At 39.3% G+C, this 23,302-nt stretch overlaps 1 protein-coding gene across 1 annotated transcript in view; it reads right to left on the bottom strand.

Moving 5' to 3' along the window:
• Positions 1-16,665: 16,665 nt before the first annotated feature.
• The window catches only part of LOC145455065 (uncharacterized), a 39,378-nt gene continuing 32,741 nt past the window's right edge, over positions 16,666-23,302 (bottom strand). Inside the window, exons 11-12 of the mRNA XM_080333018.1 lie at positions 17,444-17,590; positions 16,666-17,379 (exon numbers count right to left, since the gene is read on the bottom strand). Coding sequence (XP_080189144.1) covers positions 17,243-17,379; positions 17,444-17,590 — 284 coding nt within the window. The 3' untranslated portion in view covers positions 16,666-17,242. The remainder of the gene's footprint in view (positions 17,380-17,443; positions 17,591-23,302) is intronic.

The raw sequence follows: 23,302 nt of genomic DNA on the forward strand, positions 1-23,302 counted from the left end.
GCACGCACAATCCATCCACGCCGTTAAGTATCCTATTCTAAACTAAACCATTCCTGTGATAAACCCGTCACTCCGCCATTACTACAAAACCTGTTCTTTCAAATTCAAACTGAATCACGCGCGCGCATGCTCGCCAGACAGAAGAACGCAGTCTTTATTGGTTTTATGGTTGAATGAATTTCAAGCAACAGGCGTGCTCGGCTCGACACTCGAGACTCGACACTGTCGACAGGTATCGGAATGCCTCATATCACTGAGCTATATGCATTATCGCTGGCCTCTTGCGCAGTACGGCCTCAATTATCGATAATAGCCGGGCAGACTGAGTAGTTCCGTGATTGGAATAGTTATCACCATACCATTATAACGGATGTCAAGTTTTCATTTCGGAAGATTTCACATGCATTGGGTATACGGTATATTTGAAATAACATATATTTTGCCTTGATGTGGACATTTCGATCCAGTAATGTCACAATAAAATAGCTGTATGTCTCTATATCGTACATTATATCTCTAACAATGTACAACCGCGATCATCGATAGCCGGGCTTCTGAAGTTCCGCGCGATAGAAAATCATCGCCATATCATCAATCAACATTCTCGTATTCACTCCGATAGATTACAAATGGTGAAATGTATCATGACATTCATGAGTGTATTCAGAAAACTATTTTGCATTGATTGCACAATGCACACTTGAATTCATAGAAAGTAGGGACATCCTGACGAACTCCTGTGTAGGTGGCATCCAGGCATCACACCATTATGACATCCACTGGAATGGTCAATGGTGACTGGCACAGGAGCATTCTAAAATTCACTTCCTCTGGTAGTCACCTGGAGTTACATAAATTGACGTCCAATGTTGGGCATACTGAGCAAGTCCTCCGTAACTGAGGGTGGGAGGTGGGACGAGTGGGAACAATTGTGGACATACCAGTAACTCCACGGGATATCGGGTGTTTGCTGGGTAGTTGACCATCTTTCTCGGGTTGGCAAACTTAAATTCATTCTGTGACGCAAACAATTTGTCAATACTTGACTTTCGGGGAAAAAATCTGTGCGGGCCGCTCAAAATCCCGTCGCGGGCCGTATGTTGCCCGTCCCTGCTATACTTGGTACCTAAGTACATACCTGAAAATACATTACGGTTAATTTCCTTGCAACATATCGTGACTTTGTTCCAAATATACTCTGGAGCGGCAGAGTATATGAACGGATTCAACATGCTGTTTATCGGCATAATCACGAATAAGGCACCATCGGTCAGAACATATTCGTCGACACCTTCCAGAAATAAAAGTTTTAGGGTTCATTTTCCGTCTGCATTAGATCATGCAATCGGATTTTTGAAGGTAAGGCGCCACAAAAACGCAATGACGTCACATGTGGGCCTACGTTGACATTGTCCTCTGTGGTATGCATGGTGTTTTTCGAATACAATGGTCATTTACACCAGGCCGATCATATATATTATGATTCCGTATCCACCTACTTATAGCACCACCCACTTCTATAGGCCGACGCGGATCAGATAACGAGGAGGAGCCTAGATAAAAAATAAACATCCTGCACTTGGGATGGAAATCTTGACACGACCTTGGTCGGACTCCAACCCAGACTTGGACAACTAGAAAATTTTCTGCTTTTCGGAATTAGATTAGAATTAGAATTAGAGCTACAGAAGTTTTTCTAGATTAGATTAGAATTAGAATTAGAGCTACACAAGTTTTTCCAAATTAGATTAGAATTAGAATTAGAGCTACACAAGTTTTTCCAAATTGGATTAGAATTAGAATTAGAGCTACACAGCTTAATTCTTCCAAATTAGATTAGAATTAGAATTATAGCTACACAGCTTCTTCCAAATTAGATTAGAATTAGAATTAGAGCTACACAGCTTCTTCCAAATTAGATTAGAATTAGAATTAGAGCTACACAAGTTTTTCCAAATTAGATTAAAATTAGAATTAGAGCTACACAGCTTCTTTCAAATTAGATTAGAATTAGAATTAGAGCTACACAATTTTTCCTAATTAGATTAGAATTAGAATTAGAGCTACACAAGTTTTTCCAGATTAGATTAGAATTTGAATTAGAGCTACACAGCTTCTTCCAAATTAGATTAGAACTAGAATTAAAGCTACCCAGCTTCTTGCAAATTAGATTAGAATTAGAATTAGAATTAGAACTACACAGCTTCTTCCAAATTAGATCAGAATTAGAATTAGAGCTACACAAGTTTTTTTTCAAATTAGATTAGAATTAGAATTAGAGCTACACAAGTTCTTCCAGATTAGATTAGAATTAGAATTAGAGCTACACAGCTTCTTCTAAATTATATTAGAATTAGAATTAGAGCTACACAGCTTCTTCTAAATTAGATTAGAATTAGAATTAGAGCTACACAAGTTTTTCCAAGTTAGATTAGAATTAGAATTAAAGCTACACAGCTTCTTTCAAATTAGATTAGAATTAGAATTAGAGCTATACAACTTCTTTCAAATTAGATTAGAATTAGAATTAGAGCTACACAGTTTTTCCTACTTAGATTATAATTATAATTACTGCATTCGTAAAAAACTTGGACATTGAATGAAATTGTGAAAGGGAAATAAATACAGCAAAAATCAGTTCATATCAAATCACTGTGCATTCCGATAACCATGAGAATGGTTAACGTCTGTACACCAAGCTTGTCTCATTTTGCACTACACCAGGGGTCATCGCAATCGCGGCCTCCGATCTGGTTTGTAATTTTGGAAGAGCGCGAAATAAAGCATTTTGCATTGCTAAAATTTATTTCAGTTTCAACTTATTGTTGTTGCTTCAAAATATGCTATTCGCATGTGCCCAACAACAATATTCTACACTAGCTGAAACGGTTTCGGCGATGGCAACAGCATTCCATCGATGGAGAGTGCGCTGATATCAATAAGCATAATGCCTTCACGTGCAGTGTCCCAGACACTGCCAAGACCGAGACGCTAAGAAAACATCATAGGATGAGATAGTCTTTCAGCTAGTAACATGTCTGGAGCCCTAATAGCGATTCATTAGTCGTTGGAAAGCGCTGTCGGGTATCGTGCGCGGCTCATAAATCAAAATAAAATGCCATTTATTATCATTGAACTTGGTATTTCTTGTTATATTTGTACTACTTTAATAAAATATGATTTCTTTTATGGTAACCATGAGCATCGCCCATGTTAGTCAGAACGGCGTTGTACTAACGTAAAGTTTTAAAAACTAGAATGTTGGTCGCAGACTACAAGATACTATGCTAAGCAGGCTATAATATTCGTCACAATACCTACTATGACTGTAGGTTACGTGTACGGTGTAAGTAAGGCAATGGCGGCTTGGCACTGTATTTCCCTGTGTGAGAGGGATATTCTTGTTAACTCGCTACAAAATGCCTCGGACAAAGAGGAATTTTCAGGAAAACAAAAAATTAGATTATAATTAAAATTGGAGCATAAGAACATTTCACAAATTAGATTAAAATTAGAATTAGAGTATGGAGACATTTCGCAAATTAGATTAAAATTAGATTAGGCTACTGGCATTTCGCTCTAATTTAGTGAAATTAGACGACTAGAATTATCTAGTTGTCCAAGTCTGCTCCAACCCACAACCTATAGGTGTTGCAGCTGTGTAGCACACCACCGCGCTATCACGTAAGTAGATTTATTCAAAGTTGAATGCATATGGCAAACGACTGCTTATCCTGCTGTATGAGCTGTCCTTCATTTCTTGCAGGATTTGAATCATCAACGCCTCATTCGATGTGCAATTGGTCGTAATTGTATAAAATGTCAACCGCGTGGTATTTGGTTACTTTGCGTACTTGTACACTTTCAAATATTCATAACAATTGATTAGGATTGCAACTATTATTTTTACTATAGGGTATAGTCATTGTAGCGTATATAGGTTTTATCTCTGCATGTATGTCAGATATGGAACGAACTATCTTAGCGTTAACTTGACACTACAAAAGTCACCTCGGAACGTTATCGTTTTAGATAGTTTGCAGTAAAATATCGAATTTATGATTTCATTGGATTTTATTGCATTTTACTATGTAGGCTACCTGTTCGTTCGGATGAACTATCTATCCCACATCCGCATTTGTTCGTTCAGAAGGAGGGATTGTTTTTCACAATGGATGGGCAAGACGAATCACAGATTCGAAATAGACTCGATCATCTTTCATGCTGAATGCATCGATTCAGGCATGGCGAATTTATTCGACAGGAATAATGACGCTGCAATGTTCCTGATAAAAATTTAGAGGGGCAATGCATTCTAAATATGATGTGACCTCAAATTAAAGATGAAATCGGGAAAAAAATTGAGCCACGGCCATTTCATACAGAAAGCGAACGTAATGGAGCTACAGCTAAAAGAAGATTCCAACTATACCCCACTGCACGCTAGTTGCATAAGTAAATTTCAATGTTTGGGTGGTTTCGCGTCTCCGCTGCTTAACACCTTGCGAAATTTATGGCACGATTTATTCACTTGCACTTGCTCGGCCCAGTTTATCGACAAGACCTCTATACATTCCAGTCCCATCATTTATTTAGTTTAGATGCAGCTCAGTAACGGTGGCTTTGTGAAGCAAAAGGCTGCGGCCAAAGATTCCTACCCGATTTTATCATTAATTTGAAACCACATCATATTTAGAGTACAGGGGCCATTTGATACATTGGTCTCTATCAGCCGTTCTCTGTATCACTGTTGATCTTGATCAGCAGTTCTCAACCTTTTCTAAGTCATTGCCCCAGACTGTGGCCCATTCGCCGAGTATTTGGGCATCATTCATTATGACATCATGTGACACCGCAAACAATATAATAGTGTTATTTCTACGCCACATAAAGAGAATGTCGTGTTTTCCCAGCGTTTCGACTTCTTTTCGCTCGCTGACAACGTTGTGGGTTGATCACAGCTCTATCGAAATGTCATTCCCGCTAACGTGCTCAGCTTCGCACTATATGCTTTGGATGTTGTGATATATCCAATTCAAATTTCAAGGCTTCCAAGTTGAGAGAAAAACACCAAACTATTATTGTCGCTGATGTTATAGTATATTAAAGAAGATTTTATCCTGGTGCCCTGGGCACGTTCTGTGGCCACCTTGGGGGGCGGGGTTCGCGGTTGAGAGCCCATGATCTTGGTAGCAGTATTGGGATGACTCGAGTCAACTTTTTCCTATGACTTGACTTGACTCGAGTCACTTTGGAAAAATGACTTGACTTGACTTGACTCGGACCTTAAAAAATGTGCATTGACTCGTGACTCGGAGCAAAATTTACGAGTCAATTTCAAGTCATTAAGTAAGCGGTGTCGAATAAATCCCTGTATCTTGTGTATGTTCGGATTGTTCGAGATACGCCGGTGTCACTTGTGAGAACAACCAGTCATCCAGTGATTGTACGTTACAAGGTTCCTTGATTGTTAGATCACAAATAATTTGACCGCAAAGTAAAAAATTAATGTAAATAGCAATGTGTCTCTGTTTCTTAGACGGCTCAATGCTTACGTTGCCCAGTGCTCACATTTACAAACCTCTTGTGTGATTTAAATCGAACAAATATATATCGTGCGTTTATATTCCCACGGATGCGTAGTTGGGTAGTGTAGGCTATTGTACCATATCAATTTGTTGTAACTTCTCGAAGCTTCTTATTAGGTCCTATATTTTGGCTGATAAGAACTGACTGTAGTAGGTAGCTGTGCAGTTACTCACCTACTTCATTAGCAGTTCTACGTGTGCGTGAGGGATACACCGTCTTTTTGCATGTGTATTTAACTAGATATTCGTTATTTGATTTAGATAAATGATCGTTTGATCTGTCTTTCACACAGCTAGCAAAATGTAATGAATCGTCATCACTCATACTTTGAAAATTCAATTTGACTTGAATTGTGACTTGACTCGTGACTTGACTTGACTCGACTTGACTCGAGTCACCTCCAAAAAACTAGTGACTCGACTTGACTCCAGTCACCTTTGAAAATCTATTGACTTGACTTGACTCGAGTCAAAATCTGCAATGACTCGAGATGACTCGTGACTCGAAGGTAGTGACTTGATCCCAACACTGTTGGTTGTACATTTTATGAACTTAAAATTACACCCGCAGATTAACTGTATAAAACACGTGAGACGTATATACCTGGCGAATCGTAATGGAGGATTATTCACGACATGTGTGACATACATTTCTTTCAGACGTGGTGACATTGGTTCATATAGCTTAATATGGTTGAGCATGACATCGAAATCAACAAGACAACCTAAGTTCTAGTAGCAACTGTTTGCCAATTTCAGATCACCTCGACATTTTCCAGTAGCGATATCTATGATTCCAATGACGCATAATGGGATCCAGCAAATGAAATCAGTTGCTAGTATCCACACAATCTTTATATACATACGCATGATCCTTTCACAGTAGTAAAATAAATTCCACCTCCATCCGTCTTGAAAATGATATGTTTTCATTCTTTTTCCTGACATTTCTGCGATCGCTAACGTTAGCTTGTTTGTAAAGGCCGAATCGCACGAGCTGTGCCGACTTTGTCAGCGTTGCGAGCGCCGGCTTCGGGATTGGGACATTGTTAAGTCAGAATGACCTTGGTAGGCATATGTTGCCAAAAAGTCTCGAAAGGATTTGATTGACAAGCGAATCTACTTGTCGAGCATTATACTGGGCAGTGACAACTATTACAGAAAATGAGAAACACGGCTATCTGCTACCGAATAGTAATGCCATTTGCTCATTTGTCATTGTAGTGGATGTCCACTGTCCAGCTTCACCACCGACATTTCAAGACCGTGGATAGCATTCCGCCATGTCGCCTGTATAGGTAGTGCTCCGTGCTCAGTCTTCGATATCTTGTGATTCGGTTAGGCTACATGTTGGTGTATTATACTAGTTGTAATTGGGGATATTTGATATCATCATTTTAAGTGTATATCTATATATGTATTGACATTACATGTTCGTGTGATTTCAACAAGAATAGCTAAATCAGTCAATCTCTATATTAAAGCTCACTGGTAAATGCTGGAATTCGATAAATTTTCTGAACAGGCTCGCGGGATACTCGTTTGGTCCTCGCGGGCTACCTGGTGCCCGCGGGCACCACGTTGGTGACGCCTGCCTAACAGTTTCCGAGCAAGTGAAAATGTAAATGCAAACCAAAATATTTTAATTCTTAGTTATCGGGAGGTTCTTTCCTTTTGCATTTATTTCAATTTTACCCACCTTATCGGTATCATCCTTATCGCTGACGCCTTACCAATTACATTTCATTATCCTGACTCAGCTCTGAGTAGCCTAATCGTTTGATTACATTTCATTGACTGTCCTGTAGCCTATTCCCTGTTAGTCGCTCAAACCTTAGGTTCTTAACAGTCGCTTGAAACATTTTTCGGTGGTTGTAATTTTCAGTACTCATGATTAGGAATAGTTCGAGTACGTTCGAGTTTTTTAATTAAAGGGTAGCTATTCTACATATGAGGAATGAAACATGAATAGCTTGAGATTGTTGCTAATTACGTCGCTACGGTTGTCAAAGAACACCTCTTTACTGAATCAAGTACCTGTTTAAAAGTAATTGTAATTGTAAATATAATTGTAATTAAATACATATTTAGCAGTAATTGTAATTGTAATTTGATATTTTTAGCATCGAGTAATTGTAATTGTAATGTAATTGAAACATGCAAGGAAGTAATTGTAATTGTAATTGTAATTGAATTAAAATATTGTAATTGATCCAACTCTGCTATACATGAGGCTGACCCATAGTGCTGCGAAATTTCGTTTTCACGTTAAATGCCAACAAATGGATAGGCATGCGAGTTAATCTATATCAGTGGTTCTTAACCTTGTCTCCATCGCCCCCAGAGGGCGATTTGGATTTTGAAGGGGCGAAAACGCTCATGGGGCGAAATGGGGGAGGGCGTGGGGATCAGGTGGCGGTATGAGGTGCTGACGAAAAATGGCCTGGAAGTAGATGCTGTAGTAAGGACATATGATTATATAGTAGAACAATAGTTTTATATTTCCCCGAGTTCTCATTGCAAACTCACATCCGACAAAATCTGTCAAATCACAACGTTTGTCGTTGTGGTCATCGCGATATATCCACCTACCATGTTTCAGTGAATGGAGTGGTTTATTTTAATTAATTTGAAATGAATTTTGCGTACTTTTGGATTGCCGATTCCCCGTTATAACACTCCCGTCACACTATAGCTACCCCAAGTCGTTTCGACCCATTCCTATCTTTTTATTGTATCACAGTTTTGTGGTGTTTCGAAATGGTGAAAATATTAATAAACTGATACTTATATACTGATAGATTGGGTTATTTTCCACAAAATGTTTTGAACTAGGTATCATATCCTGCAGCGCACATGCGTGTCGAAATCGAAAAGGCACTGTAGGCTATACTGTACGACTTTTGAGAGTGATGCCATTTGCACATTAAAGATGTTTTGAAGCGATTAACTAAATATAGGCTACTTGTATTTGAGAGCTACAAAACTAAATCGTCATAATATTTCTTTATCATATCATAAAGGATGATAGGGGGCCTACTGCTTAGTGTTGTTATCCCCATTCATGTTAAAGTTAAGGGCATGATGCATTTTATTGTGAGCAAATCTCTACCGCATTCTCAGTTGATTTAGTAGTCTCACACAGAAATAAAACAAAACCAAACAAATTAACATCCCCATATTGCCAATCGCAGAGGAGAACTCTGGATGTGTACGTCGTTCTTGAACAAGATGCAATAAGCCTGTAGGCCAGTGGTTCCCAACCTTTTTATCCTAATTCCCCACTTCCGATTTAATTCGAGCTCTCATTCCCCACCTAAAATCTCTATATCCATATCTACCCTTTAAAGTGCTACCTCCGACAAAATTTTGCAAGACTTTGCTTAGTAAATAGCCTACGTGCTATTGGTGATTGCTAAGATCCCCGGAATTGATCAACACACTATAAAATTAACGCAGCGGTGAACTGGTAATCGTAAACGCACCTCCGTAAATATATGTATCTACCCCGGCGCGCAGCCAACAGAAAAATAGAAGGGGGTTGGACATTTTCCAAATGTTGCGGGGTAGCATCAATTTACATGCGCAAATGCCGAATAATACATGGGTCGGATGAACTTCCTGATGTTGACGAACTCATGAGTGCGATATAAATATAAGCCGCCGTAAACTGCACTTTCGCACAATACTGAAAGAAATTGAAATAACATAAATATGTAATTTCATTTGTAACGAGTCTGGATGTGCTATCAATGAACAAGTCCACGAACACCCTCGAATACATGTTCAGCAATATGAGCTCTTGTTGCAACGAATCAGAATTTTTCTATCGCTACGTTTCGTGACCGATGATGGTGTACAAAGAATAAAAACATTCCGCTATCCAGGAGATTCTCGCTAATTGGAGGCACTGATAATATGAATCGCTGAATTGCAAATGAGCTATGAAATATTCGGTCGGCATTTCAAAACGACATTTAATAAAGGTGAATATTACTGTAAAGATTTTTTCAAAAGTGAGAGTATTCCCCACCAGAAATCCTGAAAGTCCCCACCGTTTGGGAACCACTGCTGTAGGCCCTGCCCGATGGCTGTTATTACTCATTGTTTTTTACCATAGTCCTTAAAATAAGGGGCGCCAGACCCAGGCAATTTTGAAAAGGGGGCGCCGGAGAAAAAAGTTGAGAACCACTGATCTATATGTATAACATAAGATTAATTAAAAATAAATTTGTTTGGTTCTAATTTTTGGATATCATAGAAAATTAACGATATAAGGCAATGAGATGAAATTTCTTGACTGCGGCAAGGACAATATGGCTAACTGAATTGAATTGGACTAACAACTAGGGATGGTGAGGTTCACGTTCGCGTTCTGAATGTGAGCCTCAGAATTTTGGAGGTTCGCGTTCGCAAAGGAACCTTGGTATGTTCTGCATTGTGAACCACTTTCAAATATTACAATTTTTCACGTAATATAACTAGGGCGTTTTTTTACCTTAAATAATGAAAGATTTTGACCTAAAAAATCAAGATGTTGACTTTTTTGACCTAAACAAACTGAATTTTTACCAAATTTTGATCTAACGTATGCAAATTAGGTGTTTTCTCACATAATGTTAAAATTGTACCACTTATCTTCATTTCTGGTTGGAACTGGCTGTCCTAACGAAGTAGTTTGGCCTGAAAAACGTTTTTGGCATAGAAACAGGCAACTTTTTACATGAAAAAAATACAATATTTTAACGCAATCTGCCCCTATGGTTGCAATAAGTATTATGGTAAAAACAAATTTTTTTTAGTACAACGAGAGATACTTTCATACATTCTTGGGTAGAAAGTGCTTGTCCTTACTAAGAAGCTGGCCAAGGACGTTCAACAGCAGCAGTTGTTGGCTCACAACACTCACGTTGTGCGTACACTTCTGATGACACACCGTGTTGCTTCATTCTGGCAATGTTGTCTACATCACAATTTTTCGTAATTCGCTTCTTAATATAAGAATGATGCAATGCCCAAGAAGTCTTTCTTCAGTTAGGATATTGCGGCACGTTGACCATAACAACCATGTCTACCTATTTGTTTTATTTTACCGTTCATGATTCACTATGAGCAGACAATTAGCTGTTTACAACGGTAGGCCTATAAAGTAGGCTACAAGCTGTAAAATATAAAATGATAACTTCACCGACAATGCAAAATCTACGATACAAACGAAATGCAGACGTCAAAAATTTGCACTTTATGAACAATTTTGACAAATTTTGACCTAACACTACAATTTTGACAAAAGTTTGACCAATTTTGACATGTCAAAAAAGCGCCCTAATTATAACTTGTCTTTGGTTGAAATTCTTTGCTTTTCAACTTCCAACCACTCTCCGCAAGGCGCTGGCAGCACGAAAAGAAACTCAGCACTAAACGAGCATTCACCTTGCCAATTTCAAAAATTATTTGATCGCATGTTTGCGCGGAATATTCAACCTTCCATTTGTGAATCTTTGTGAATCTAATCTGCTGTGAGCTTTGCCCGCAATCACACAATGACAAGAGCGAAACACTACATGTAGGAAATCAGCGAATTGTGCTTGGTCAGCCAATCAATTATATTTACATCACTAAAATGGATATGAAGAATGCATCGATGTCTAATGTAAAAACATCTGTCAGGCGTACGAGATCTAACTTGATTTGATATCCTTATTGGATACCCGATTACTGTGGTTGCTACTGTATAACTTGTTTTTGAGATAATATCTTATTCAAGTGCCGTTGGAATCGTTGGGAAAGCGACGGAAGGTATTGATTTTGTGGGTGCATTATAGCATTCGATTGTTCCAGTGGATAGATTAGTTGACGTTTAAAAAGTCAGCATGTACTTCAGCATTGTGGCATAAGGTGGCCCGGGTCGTCGCTTGTTATCACTTAGCATGTACATTGTACATGAATATGTGGCTTTACGTTAGTGTAGGGCTGGAATTGGTAATATGTCGTCACGTAAGGGCTGTGGAGTCGATGAATTTTACCACCGACTCCAGACATTTTCATATACCGACTCCAACTCCGACACCGAGTCCACACATTTTCACTATGCCTACTCCAACTCCGACTCCTGAATCTGTAAACGTACCGACTCCGTCTCCGGCTCCAACTCCGACTTAAGAGAACTCTGACTCTGACTCCGACTCCAACTCCGAATCCAACGGTATCACCAATTTACTTCGAAAATTATATGCTACAGTGACGTTCAAATGACTATCATATGAGCATTAAACATATGCAAACATGTGATTAACGATAGCATGCAAACTTGTTTCATAGTGGCACAGGTCGCATTATTCACTATGCAATTAACATGAAAGAATGCCTTTCAAAATATCCTTCCTTTTTCAAGTTTTTATAATATGAACTCTCAAATATCCTAATATGTATGAATCATTCAAACATGACGTATATTCAATCCTGTATAATTATAAGGTAGATAAAAAATCGAAGTGTAGCTCTTGTGTTTGAGTCAGCAACTAATACAGATAATTTTCTCATTACACACTATGATACTGATTACAAGCACTCACACTCTCACTACTAATAAACATAGGTCAGAAACGAAATTTAGGAAGTAGTGAAATAGCATATGTCTAGTCTGCATGCACTTACTCAGGTATTCAAGTACTAGGACATTCAATTTTCTTAGTCATTTGTTCGACCCAAGCAACTAAGCTCATACAAATATTAGTAATTTTGTCAAGTGGGAAGAAGCGTTTGGTTATATTTACTTCAATTTTGCAATTTTACAGAACCGGACGATGCATTTACTCTGTCACAGCATCATGGTATAATTCCAAAAATTGTATCAATTTGTGACTGCATCGCGAAAATGCATATGCAACTGAATTTTAATTTGAAATCAATTTCCAACTTTATCTATATCGTTACTAATAACCGTGTTTGATGGTACATAAAAATTATATTTTAGTTATTATTAGTAATTTAACGATACCTTTGAAAGCAATAGTTTTTATAATAAAGAAGTTGGATTCGGAGTCGGAGCCAGGGTCATATTCACAAACTCCGACCCCGACTCAAGACAAGTATTTTTTCCACGACTCCGACTCCAGCACTATAGTTTTCACAACTCCGACACCAACTCCAAGGCGTGCTAGAAAGAGACTCTGATTCCGGTTCCCTTAAGCGAAAATTAGCCCAACTCCGACTGCGATTCTGCCGACTCCGACTCCACAGCCCTGCGTCACGTGATGTCATAGCTTGGAATATTTTAAGAATAGTAACAAAATATAAGCACCTGCTGCATATTTGCTGGATATCTTCAAGTCTCCCATCTGCTTCAGTTGAGCAGATGCAGTTCTTATTACGCTGCTCAATGTCGATACACAACAACTCTCTCATCATGTCTGAGCAATTTTCAAGATGGTCACAAATTTCAGTGTTTTCCTGGCAGGTACTTGAACTTGAGCAGTGTGAATTTTCATTTTTGTGCGGTGTGCATATTTGCCGTTGCTTTTCCATCAATTAAGATTTCTGATTACTAAGATTTAGTAACGCAGTAAGAATAAATACCTGCTTTGGATATGCGAGGACAGCACGTGTGGACGCGGTTAACAGTGCCTTATTCTCTCGCTGCTTGAACAGAAAATAAAACGATATTCATTGAGAAACAATAAGCGGATGAAGATTTGCTCCCTAGCAAATATGGGACCATATTTTCGCTGTGGATGTCCGACATTGCAGCCAGTTGGTCACAAACGTATGTCTATTGTTCATGTGGAACGTGCTACGTGTGATAATTCCGACGAAGATATATGTGTATTCGAAACGAAATGACTCGGACCAACATTCGCGTTGGTGATTAGAATATCCAACCAATCGCCACAGCACTGAGAACAATGAACTTTTTTCTCTTTGAGAAGACATAACCAGCTGGGTTAATAGGACTTAATGACCTTAAATTGTTTTGCTTGTGCTTATAGATTGCGGACTTTGCACAAAACCCCGCTTTACAAATATAGAATGTCGGAAATGGCAATCGAATTTTAAGCGCTATGTGGTGATTCTCGTTTTGCGTCAGATATTTCAGCGTTCTTCATGATCCTTCACTTCGACATTGAACCGTTTTAATCTCACCAGATTTTCGGAATCTGATATTCTCGAAGGTATATGGCCAATATGAGAAATGTAAGCAATATGTAAGCTATATTCAACGCCGCCCGAAGAAGGATGACCAAACGCACTCACCCATAATCGAATGAGCCTTTGTGAGTAAAAGCAGCAGTGAAAATACATACAGCCTTTTCTTTGATCTAGTAAATTTATAACCAAACTCCATTTACAACTTCGTATATATTACATATTGAAAAAGGTTATTGACTCCGGCGATATGATTTTATTTCTGGGTCTCGGTGAGATTGAGCAGAGCTAGCTGTTCAACTTCTGTGTTACGGTCGTCCAGCAGCAATATTTTCTATGTATCGTCTAAATCACTAGCCTAGCCATGATCTCGTTGTGTCTGATAGGTGTGGCATGCATAACGCTGTCTGAAACTATGCCAAATCGATACCCTACTTCCATCTTATGGTCTACATACAGGCTTCTGGCATAATTCATACAGTTTATACACCAGAGGTCGGCAACCTTTCGTTTGCAGGTTGTCAAAATGTCAAAATATTATCTACTGGATTGCCAAATATTTTAAATTTTGTCATATTTACCGTTTCAAGCAAGAAATCCCAACAGCCGCTGATCTGCAGCTGGTAACGGCATCGCTTACGCAGTAATTCATAAAGTAGGCCTATTGGTCGCGACGGTTAGACCTATAAGGGCTACCGAACTCGACCTATCGCTTAATGTGGGTTTTTAATGTAGTATCGCTTCTGTGATTGCTTCGGTCGTTTCCAAGTCCACTGTTGTGGTTGGTAACATAGCCAGTAAGTGACAGGCCCATCAATGTTTTTACGATGATATGGTCTGACGATGAAAAATGTGCCCACCCCTTGCATGATGCAAGTCGGTTTGATGTCACATTAAGGTCGGTCCGACAGGATCAGTCTGCAAAGCTCTAAAGGTCGTGGTAAAGCTTTAAAGGTTGTCGCTGCTCCAGATATATTGGAATCGCTTACAAGTACCAGACGAAAAGAAAATTTCTTTACGGGAGACGAACACGATTCCTAATTCGCATTTCGACGCGGGGTTAATTAATTTCCTCGGCGGGTCTCATTTGATATATAGCCGTCAAGATTACCGGACCACAATCTGACATATCGACATCGCCAATACTGGCACATGCAATAATCATTTTCTTCGCTTCCTTTTATGTAGTCCTGTCCACAGAGCCTAACGATAGACCTTGCCCTATGCATGTATACTAGGGTTGTCCAAAATTTGGAAAATCTCAAAAAGTCTCCGTGATTGTGTCTCATTCTATAGATTATTGATAAAAAACAACAATTAGCCTGAAAGAAGCTTACAGGAAAGCCGTTAAGATTTCGACCAAAGCGTTTGAAAGTAGCTGCTCAAGAATGGGCGTGCCACTGACCATAGAACGGCGAGAAGACTAGTAATCAAATAACCACGGCTCTTGATTGGCTAATCGGCTATGCTTCAATGAGCACGGCAGCAGCAGCTTGCTGATGAGGTGTTCGAGAAGTCTGCTACCGGCGGGGATTCTGAGTGCGCATTGTTAGTAGTTTGGCAGGTGATGATTTAAGATTAATTCAGGACATGTTGAGGTACGAAATACATGATGAACAAACAACACCTGCTTCACAGAAGCTTTTACAGCATGACTGCTTCATTGTGAAGAAAACGGCTGAAGCCTACATGTCGTGTTTTCATCAAGAGAAAGCAAAGGCGCTTATGCAAGTGTTAGCGAATTCACTGTTTCAGTACGGATCCACCATCAGTGAATACAAATATATAACGCTTAACAATGACACTATACGTTGTGTGATCTTATTGGGCTGAAGCTGTAGTATATAGGTGACGTTTTGAATGCTCTAGGGATCGGCGGAATCAGCCGGTTATGCTTGGCCCTTATCAGATGCTTACAACAAATTGAATGCACTTGTAGGCGTTGTTAAAGTCCTTAATGATAACGCAGAAAAGAGGTGGTAATGTACGCACACTCGCACAGGCTGTGCTGGATATGGTATGTCAAAGTCTTTATTGATCCCGCAGAAAAGAGGTGTAAAGCAAAGCACAGACTATTCTGCATATAGTATTCAGCATAGTTTGGATATCATATCCAGCATAGCCTGTGCTTACCTTAAACCTCTTTTCTGCAGTATCATTGAGGACTTAGACAACTCTTATAAGTGAATTCAATTTGCTGTAAGTATAACTGCCAAGCATAACCGGCCGATTCAGTCGATCCCTAGAACCTTCAATACTTCACTATATACTACAACTTGGATCCAATAAGATCACACAAAGTATAGTGTCATTGTTAAGCTTTATATATTTGTATTCACTGATGGTGGATCCGTACAGAAACGGTGAATTCGCTCAACACTTGCATAAGCGCCTTTGGTTTCTCTCGATGAAAACACGACATGTAGGCTTCAGCCGTTTCTTTCACAATGAAGCAGTCATGCTGTAAAAGCTTCTGTGAAGCAGGTGTTGTTTGTTCATCATGTATTTCGTACCTCAACATGTCCTGAATTAATCTTGAATCATCACCTGCCAAACTACTAACAATGCGCACTCAGAATCCCCGCCGGTAGCAGACTTCTTGAACACCTCATCAGCAAGCTGCTGCTGCCGTGCTCATTGAAGCATAGCCGATTAGCCAATCAAGAGCCGTGGTTATTTGATTACTAGTTTTCTCGCCGTTCTATGGTCAGTGGCACGCCCATTCTTGAGCAGCTACTTTCAAACGCTTTGGTCGAAATCTTAACGGGTTTCCTGTAAGCTTCTTTCAGGCTAATTGTTGTTTTTTATCAATAATCTATAGAATGAGACACAATCACGGAGACTTTTTGAGATTTTCCAAATTTTGGACAACCCTAATGTATACCTCTCAAACGCACAATAACTTCGTATGATCGCATTCGACACTCCCTCATAAGAATTTATGACCGTTTCTATTGTTGTAACGACAAAATATTAGTTTACAGACGCCCAGCACGCGGAAGCGGAAATAATTCCAATATGCATGACAGGATACAATAATCTGGTGATCTTATGCTAGCGGGTAACCAGAATGGATTTCAACGTGAACTTACAACGACAAGACAGTCGTATTTGGAAATTTAAGTCAGATTGAATTTGAACTTAAAATGATAAAGGCGATCGGAATTTCAGTCGGATTTGGACGCCACTAATGTAAAACGTATCTAGCAGTAAAAGAAATATCGTCTGCACTCTGTGTTGTTATAGAATATGTCTAACACAAAAGGAAAAGTAGATCCCGCTAACGGAGTAGCCTATTTGAAGAAAGGTGGAAAGGTCAAGTCCCGATACAAACAAAGTACATTCATTGTATAGTCTGTAATCCATCAAAGGGGTCGTCAACCTTAAGTATCGAGCTTTGCATGAATCGAAATGAATCATAAACCAAACCGAAAACCAGAATGCGTCATACTGAAGAAGAACCGGTAGCCGGAAACGCTTTCCCAAACAGAAAATGCATCAACAATCTCTCATGGTCTGGTTTCTGCGATACGTCGTTGCGCATGCGCGCTACACTCGCGGAATCCGGAATTATTCTCAGTTCTGATACTTGTATCTTGTGTGGAATGTGTTACGTTTGATCTTGTCTCTCCTGTATTGCTGCTGCCTGTGAAAATGTACTCTGCGAAGTAGTACTGACAAGTAGGCTAATAATTACGTGCCTGGTATACCTGCTCCTTTCGCGTGCTTCATGCAAGCGATGATATTTCTCCAAATGTACTCGGGAGCTGACGAATATATGAATGGATTCAACAAGCTGTTTATTGGCATCACCACAAATATAGTGAGATAGGTCAGTTTTCCATAGTATGATTCATCTGAGGATAAGAATTAGGAAAGTTTAGGCCAATCTATTTTTGCTCAGTAAGATATCTCTTTATGCGCTTTCTCATTTTTATTTTACTTATTTCGTACAACGGTAAATGTGAGCGTTCCTACTCGAATACAGGCAGAGGTGGTCAAAGTAGTCAAGAAAGCTACTCAAGTAGAAGAAGAAGTAGCGACGAAAGAATCTACTCAAGTACAAGTAGAATTACTTTTTCCACAAGCAACCTGAAACTACTTGAAGTAGAAGTAAAATTGACTGACTTTAAATCTACTCAAGTAAGTAAGTAGTTTTGAAAACAGTCTTAATTCGTTAGCTTGGGCTGTTAAAAGATGCAAATTGAGCTAGGCTGATAGCACGGAGAGCTTGAATCGTATTGATGCATCCCAGGAGGTGTCAATTTTCGACTGAATAAGCATTATTTCGCATCATGAAATGCAAATTATAGTATTGCTATGAAAATGCGATACTAACCCTTTGTTTACTAGAAGACCCCGTTTTAGAGAATATCATGGCATGGTGCCCTACCCCATATTATAAGGTCCCAAGTTTAGGCGAAGAGCAATACGGAGAAGTTGGATCGGATGCGGTTTCAACACTTTGCGCGATTAGTATACGTTAATAACAAATATTGTGGATCGTCAAATTTATGTTTGATGTAGCTATATTTTCGGAAAAAAGAGGCATCACTACACTTTCTTTTATGCTTCAGCATCTATGTTCTGCAGACAACTGAACTGAAAGTAATTAGAACTTAAAGTATGATATACTCGGAATTGAAAGTGAAAAACAACTACCACGTCTAAATAGCGGAAATATATTTCATGTCTTTTTTGTCCATAAATCTTCAAAGGTTATCTGCTAAAAGAGGTGTAACGTTCAAAAATGCCGGATATTCTGGATTAGCAAGACACGTCCATAAAGCTTCAAAGGTTATCTGCTAAAAGAGGTGTAACGTTCAAAAATACCGGATATTCTGGATTAGCAAGACACGTCATGGGCTGCTAGATTACGATATGATATGTAATTGCTAGATGGGGAAACTGTAGTTTCAAACATTATGGTGGGCCATATTTACTGTGATGAAATATTTGATATGGGCGACAATGCTGCATGTGAGGATCCAAGCAATCCGGTACCTAAATTATATTCACTGATACTTTCGTGAAACCATAGGCTATCTTTCTTATTGGGGGATTAAACTACTTCTACTTGACAAACCTAAAATAGCGAAAAGTAAGTAAGCAGATCACAAAATATTACGAAGTAGAAGTAGAAGTAGAGAAAATCAGATTTATTTGAGTAAGTACCAGAAGTAGAGGAAAACTACTTGAGTACTTCCAAAAAGTAGAACTACTTCGTTACTGACCACCTCTGAATACAAGTAGCAGTAGCGCCATAAATTTCGATTCAATTGAAACTAAGAATAAAATATTTAAAAACGAGCCGACACCACTTCCAGTAACTGTAAGAAGTGAAGTTTTGAGAAGTAGCCTACTCAGGTAAGTACAGTTTCAAAAAGTACATTTGATCGAGGCATTGCGTACTCGTAATAGTCGTTAGGAGTTGGGCTTCATCTGAAATTGCATGACTAACCCAAAATGACTAATGAGTAGGGCAAGTTTTTGTTGCACTAAAACCGCGATAAGGTTGCACCTAATTTCAACAAAATTTGCAATAAAAAATTGCATTTATAATTTAATTTTCAATTACTAGGGTAGGAGATAGTTTAAGATTTGCATCCGTGAATTTCATCCGTGAAATGAGAAACTAACTCAAATTTAAACGACAGAGAATTAATGCTGGGCTGGGGTAGTTGAACTTGGCTACTAGCTTGCAAGACATTGCGTCATAGACATAGGTGGTCAGTAACGAGGTACTTCTACTTTTTCGAAGTACTCAAGTAGTATTCATCTATTTTTGGTACCTAGTCAAGTAGATATTTTTCGCTACTTCTACTTCTACCTCGTAATATTTTGTGAAACACTTACTTTCGTTCCGCTATTTTCAGTTTGTCAAGTAGAAGTAGTTTAATCCCCCAATAAGAAAGATAGCCTGCCCTAAAGAATTTCGTGGCTGTTTTCACTAGGGTTGGATTATCCGGATATAACGGTTAACCGTTTATCCGATTAACCGCTGTTTTTTTAAAATATCTGATATCCGGATATCATTCTATCGGTTAACCGGATAAAAAAGTATTGTTGTTAATGCGTTTTACACTTTTTGGTAAGCTACAATAAGTCGTATTCAGTGTTGCGCGCGGCCAATTAGCAAGAAGCGTGTTGCCAATTAGCGAGATAGGTCTGTCGTCGGTTGAAAATGTAACGCGACGCGATCTCCCAATGGAATATCGTGACATTAGGTCATTGAATGCCGCTCGCTCGACTTTCGTCGCTGGCCTGATTTCTCGCGCCTTCAACAAGCCTATAGTTCCGTTTGCTTGAAGAATAATATCTGCGTTTGCGAGGAGCCTGCCACATTGACCAACAGGCGGCTGAAGCCCTTTGTCATCTGATGCTCGCCGGGTCTTGGTCATCGATGTGATGTGCCCCTCCGAGAATGGAGTAGCCAGCATGGACGCCGCCGTTGAGTTGAAGCACGCAAAGTACGAGGACCTCTGTCACTCAGAGTGGCGAGATAGCGCAGTGGTATAATCGGTTGCTGCAACACTAATGGGTGCGGGTTCGAGTCCGACCGAGGTCGACCTCCGAATTCCGATACTTAAGTGTTGGAGGTTTACTTAGGCTCCTCCTCGCCACCTCATCCGCATCAGCGGTGTCTTACAAAAGCCTAGAGGTGGGCCGCGCTATAAGTCAGCAGTTACGGAAAATAAAGAGAATATCGGCCTGGTGTAAATGACCATAGGAGTCGACAAACACCATAATTAACCCAAAACAAACAAACAAAACCTCTGTCACTCCTGGCGTCTTGCTACGGCCAATACCGTGGAGATGCACACTTTCGCGGTCGGGTCCCTGGAGATTTACCACCCCAGGAACCTGGCCCCCCTACGTGTGATGGGTGTTTCTCTGTTCGAGTTCAGGCTGATCTCCGAGCGAGCCGTAGTCGCTTCTCTGCGCGGCTCGCATCGTGTTTGGAAGGCTTGGTGTAGCATAGGGGGCAGCGGGAGAACTTGACCCCCCCTTTCTCACTCATCCTTATTTCCTATCTTGTCTATCCACTGATCTTTTGTGTTTTTCCTCCCGCGCCGCGCTAGGCGCGCCCATATGCTTTTCTATCTCCTGTGTTTTTAACCTGGATTGCCACTAGCCATCACGGGTTTCGATAGCATGGACACCGGTTTTGTCACGGGCTCCGCCCCAAATTAACATGAAAGGGACTCTTAGTTTGAAGTTAGTTTTTTGAATTTAATATTCAGTGTGGTACTCAATTTCTAGAGGGTGGAGTTCCCCCCTTCATCTGTAACAATTTATCGCACTTTATACCACAATGGTTATATTTTAATGCCTGCAGTCGGATCTCGCCAGTTCTTATTTTTGTTGTTTGTCGGCCCCCACCACCATATATCGTGTTGTTTTTGGTTGGGGTATGTTTTTTCTGTGTTTCGTGTTCTTCTGGCGGACTGGCCCCGTCCTCTCCTGTCCTTTGTCTCCATATATTATTGCATTTCATGTAAGTGATTCGCCTATTCATTTATATGTTCATTTAAATCTTTTCCCCGCCACCGTAAATGGCGGGTTTTGTTCCAATCATATACATTGTATATTTTTAAGGTGACTTACGTCGCGACTATATCTATTCTAGTCGCATCTATCTTTCATGATTCAAACAAAAATACCTTATATTTTCCGAAAATAAAGCTATACACTATATTGCATTTTTGCGATCTGCCATATTTTTAATTAACGTATAGGCGCGCAAAGTGTTAAGCCATATCCGATACAACTTCTCCATATTGCTCTTCGATTGAAATAGAGGTCTTATAATCAGACACGGGGTATTCGCGATTAGTGATCGTAATCGATTACAGCATTTTCAAATAATCGTAATCGCAATCGATTACATTCGAAAAAATGCGAAGTAATCGTAATCGACTACTTCCCATATGTAATCGATTTCTTTGTGAAAGTACGATTACTTTTTATTTGTACAAGGACTGAGACATAAACTGAACATTCGTGAACAAGGAAGAGATAGTATACCAGATTCGTGATAGCATAAACGTCTGATTTTCAAATATCATCCCTCATTATTACGTCAAAAGTATCCAATTAGGTTTGTTAGTCATTGCGTAGGAAGATTCCACAGTAAATAGCAGAGATGAGCATGGATTAGGATTAGATTTTGAAAAAAACAGGATTTGTGAAATTTTGTCGGATTTGGATTGGATTTGGATTAGACATTTTTTTCAGAACGGATTTGGATTGGATTGAACTATTTTCTGGGAGATTGAAATGTCGTGTGGCGAATGGCGACAAACTTTATTCAGATCAGTTATTAATGTACTTATGGTTACTAAGTTATCTTGAATCAAGTGAATCGTTGGTTGTGAAAGAAAATTTTCGAATCCCTCCATTGCATAAATTAATATTTTTTTTGAATTTCCAGTTGGAATCGGATTAGGATTGGACATGGACTTGAATATGAAAAAGTTATGGATTAGGATTTGGATTTGGATTTGAAGGTGCGGATTTGGATTGGATTAGGACATAGAAATTTCAAATCCGCTCATCTCTGGTAAATAGATATTCGATGTGCGTATATTAGTGTGATTGTAGGAACACCCGCCGTGTTGTAGGCCTATATCAGGTTATCAACACCTTCCACACTGCAGTACTTCGCTGCAGATTTATTAATCACCACTCAGCCTAGTTTAAAGTAGTACCTTGTGGATTGATGTTTGGTTATGCTTAGTTAAACGCAGTTTGACCGTTGCTGCTCTGCAAGCAGTAGGTCTATGTTAGTACGTACGTACACCGGACAAAGATTTATAAGTTTGTTCTCGTCAAATAAAACATTATGGTTTCGACAACGAAGCATTCAAAATCAACAGCTGCTGAGATATCATAACCGAGCCATTTTGCCGTTTAACCTGCCGCCATAGCCATACATATCATGTTAGCATGGGTTGTAGCTAGAATCAGGACCAAAACAGCAATTCGTACCTTTTTCAAACGTTGGTCTTTGGCACTCATAGGGTGATATTTTCTATAGTTGAAGACTGAATTTCGTCAATAATATTGGTAATTGCATTATAGCATTATTAATTTTTAATCCTCTCTCTGCTGGGGGCACGTAATTCATAATTATAACATACAATACAATTATACATAATCAAAAGATATTGTTGTATCCCAAACGTTGCAGACTAAAAGAGAAACTTTCTTGGGACGCACACACAAATTTTCATGTCTTTAATGCTCTGTGGGTGCCCGGGTGGCATTTTCATTGTGGGCTCAGATAGGAAGGACCGTACTATTAGTCACGCCCATCCAGCGCGGCTATTGACAAATGGACACATACCCTAAGTTTCGGCCACGCTCTTTCTTCAGTAGCACACTTCGTGAAGTCGCGTGCTGGTCGAAACTGCATGTGTCTTTTGGTGGGTCGTGGCACGGTATTGACTGGAACCTAAATGCCTATTACTATAAATTAGAGTTGCATATAAAACAAAAATCTATTTAAAGCAAACATGTCTAAAACAAGGCCCTTGTTTAAAACATGTTTTGTTTATTTATTTTTA

The sequence above is a fragment of the Botryllus schlosseri genome, chromosome 14, assembly GCF_051294905.1.
Source record: "Botryllus schlosseri isolate E-star chromosome 14, Bs_hap1, whole genome shotgun sequence".
Lineage (NCBI taxonomy): Eukaryota > Metazoa > Chordata > Ascidiacea > Stolidobranchia > Styelidae > Botryllus > Botryllus schlosseri.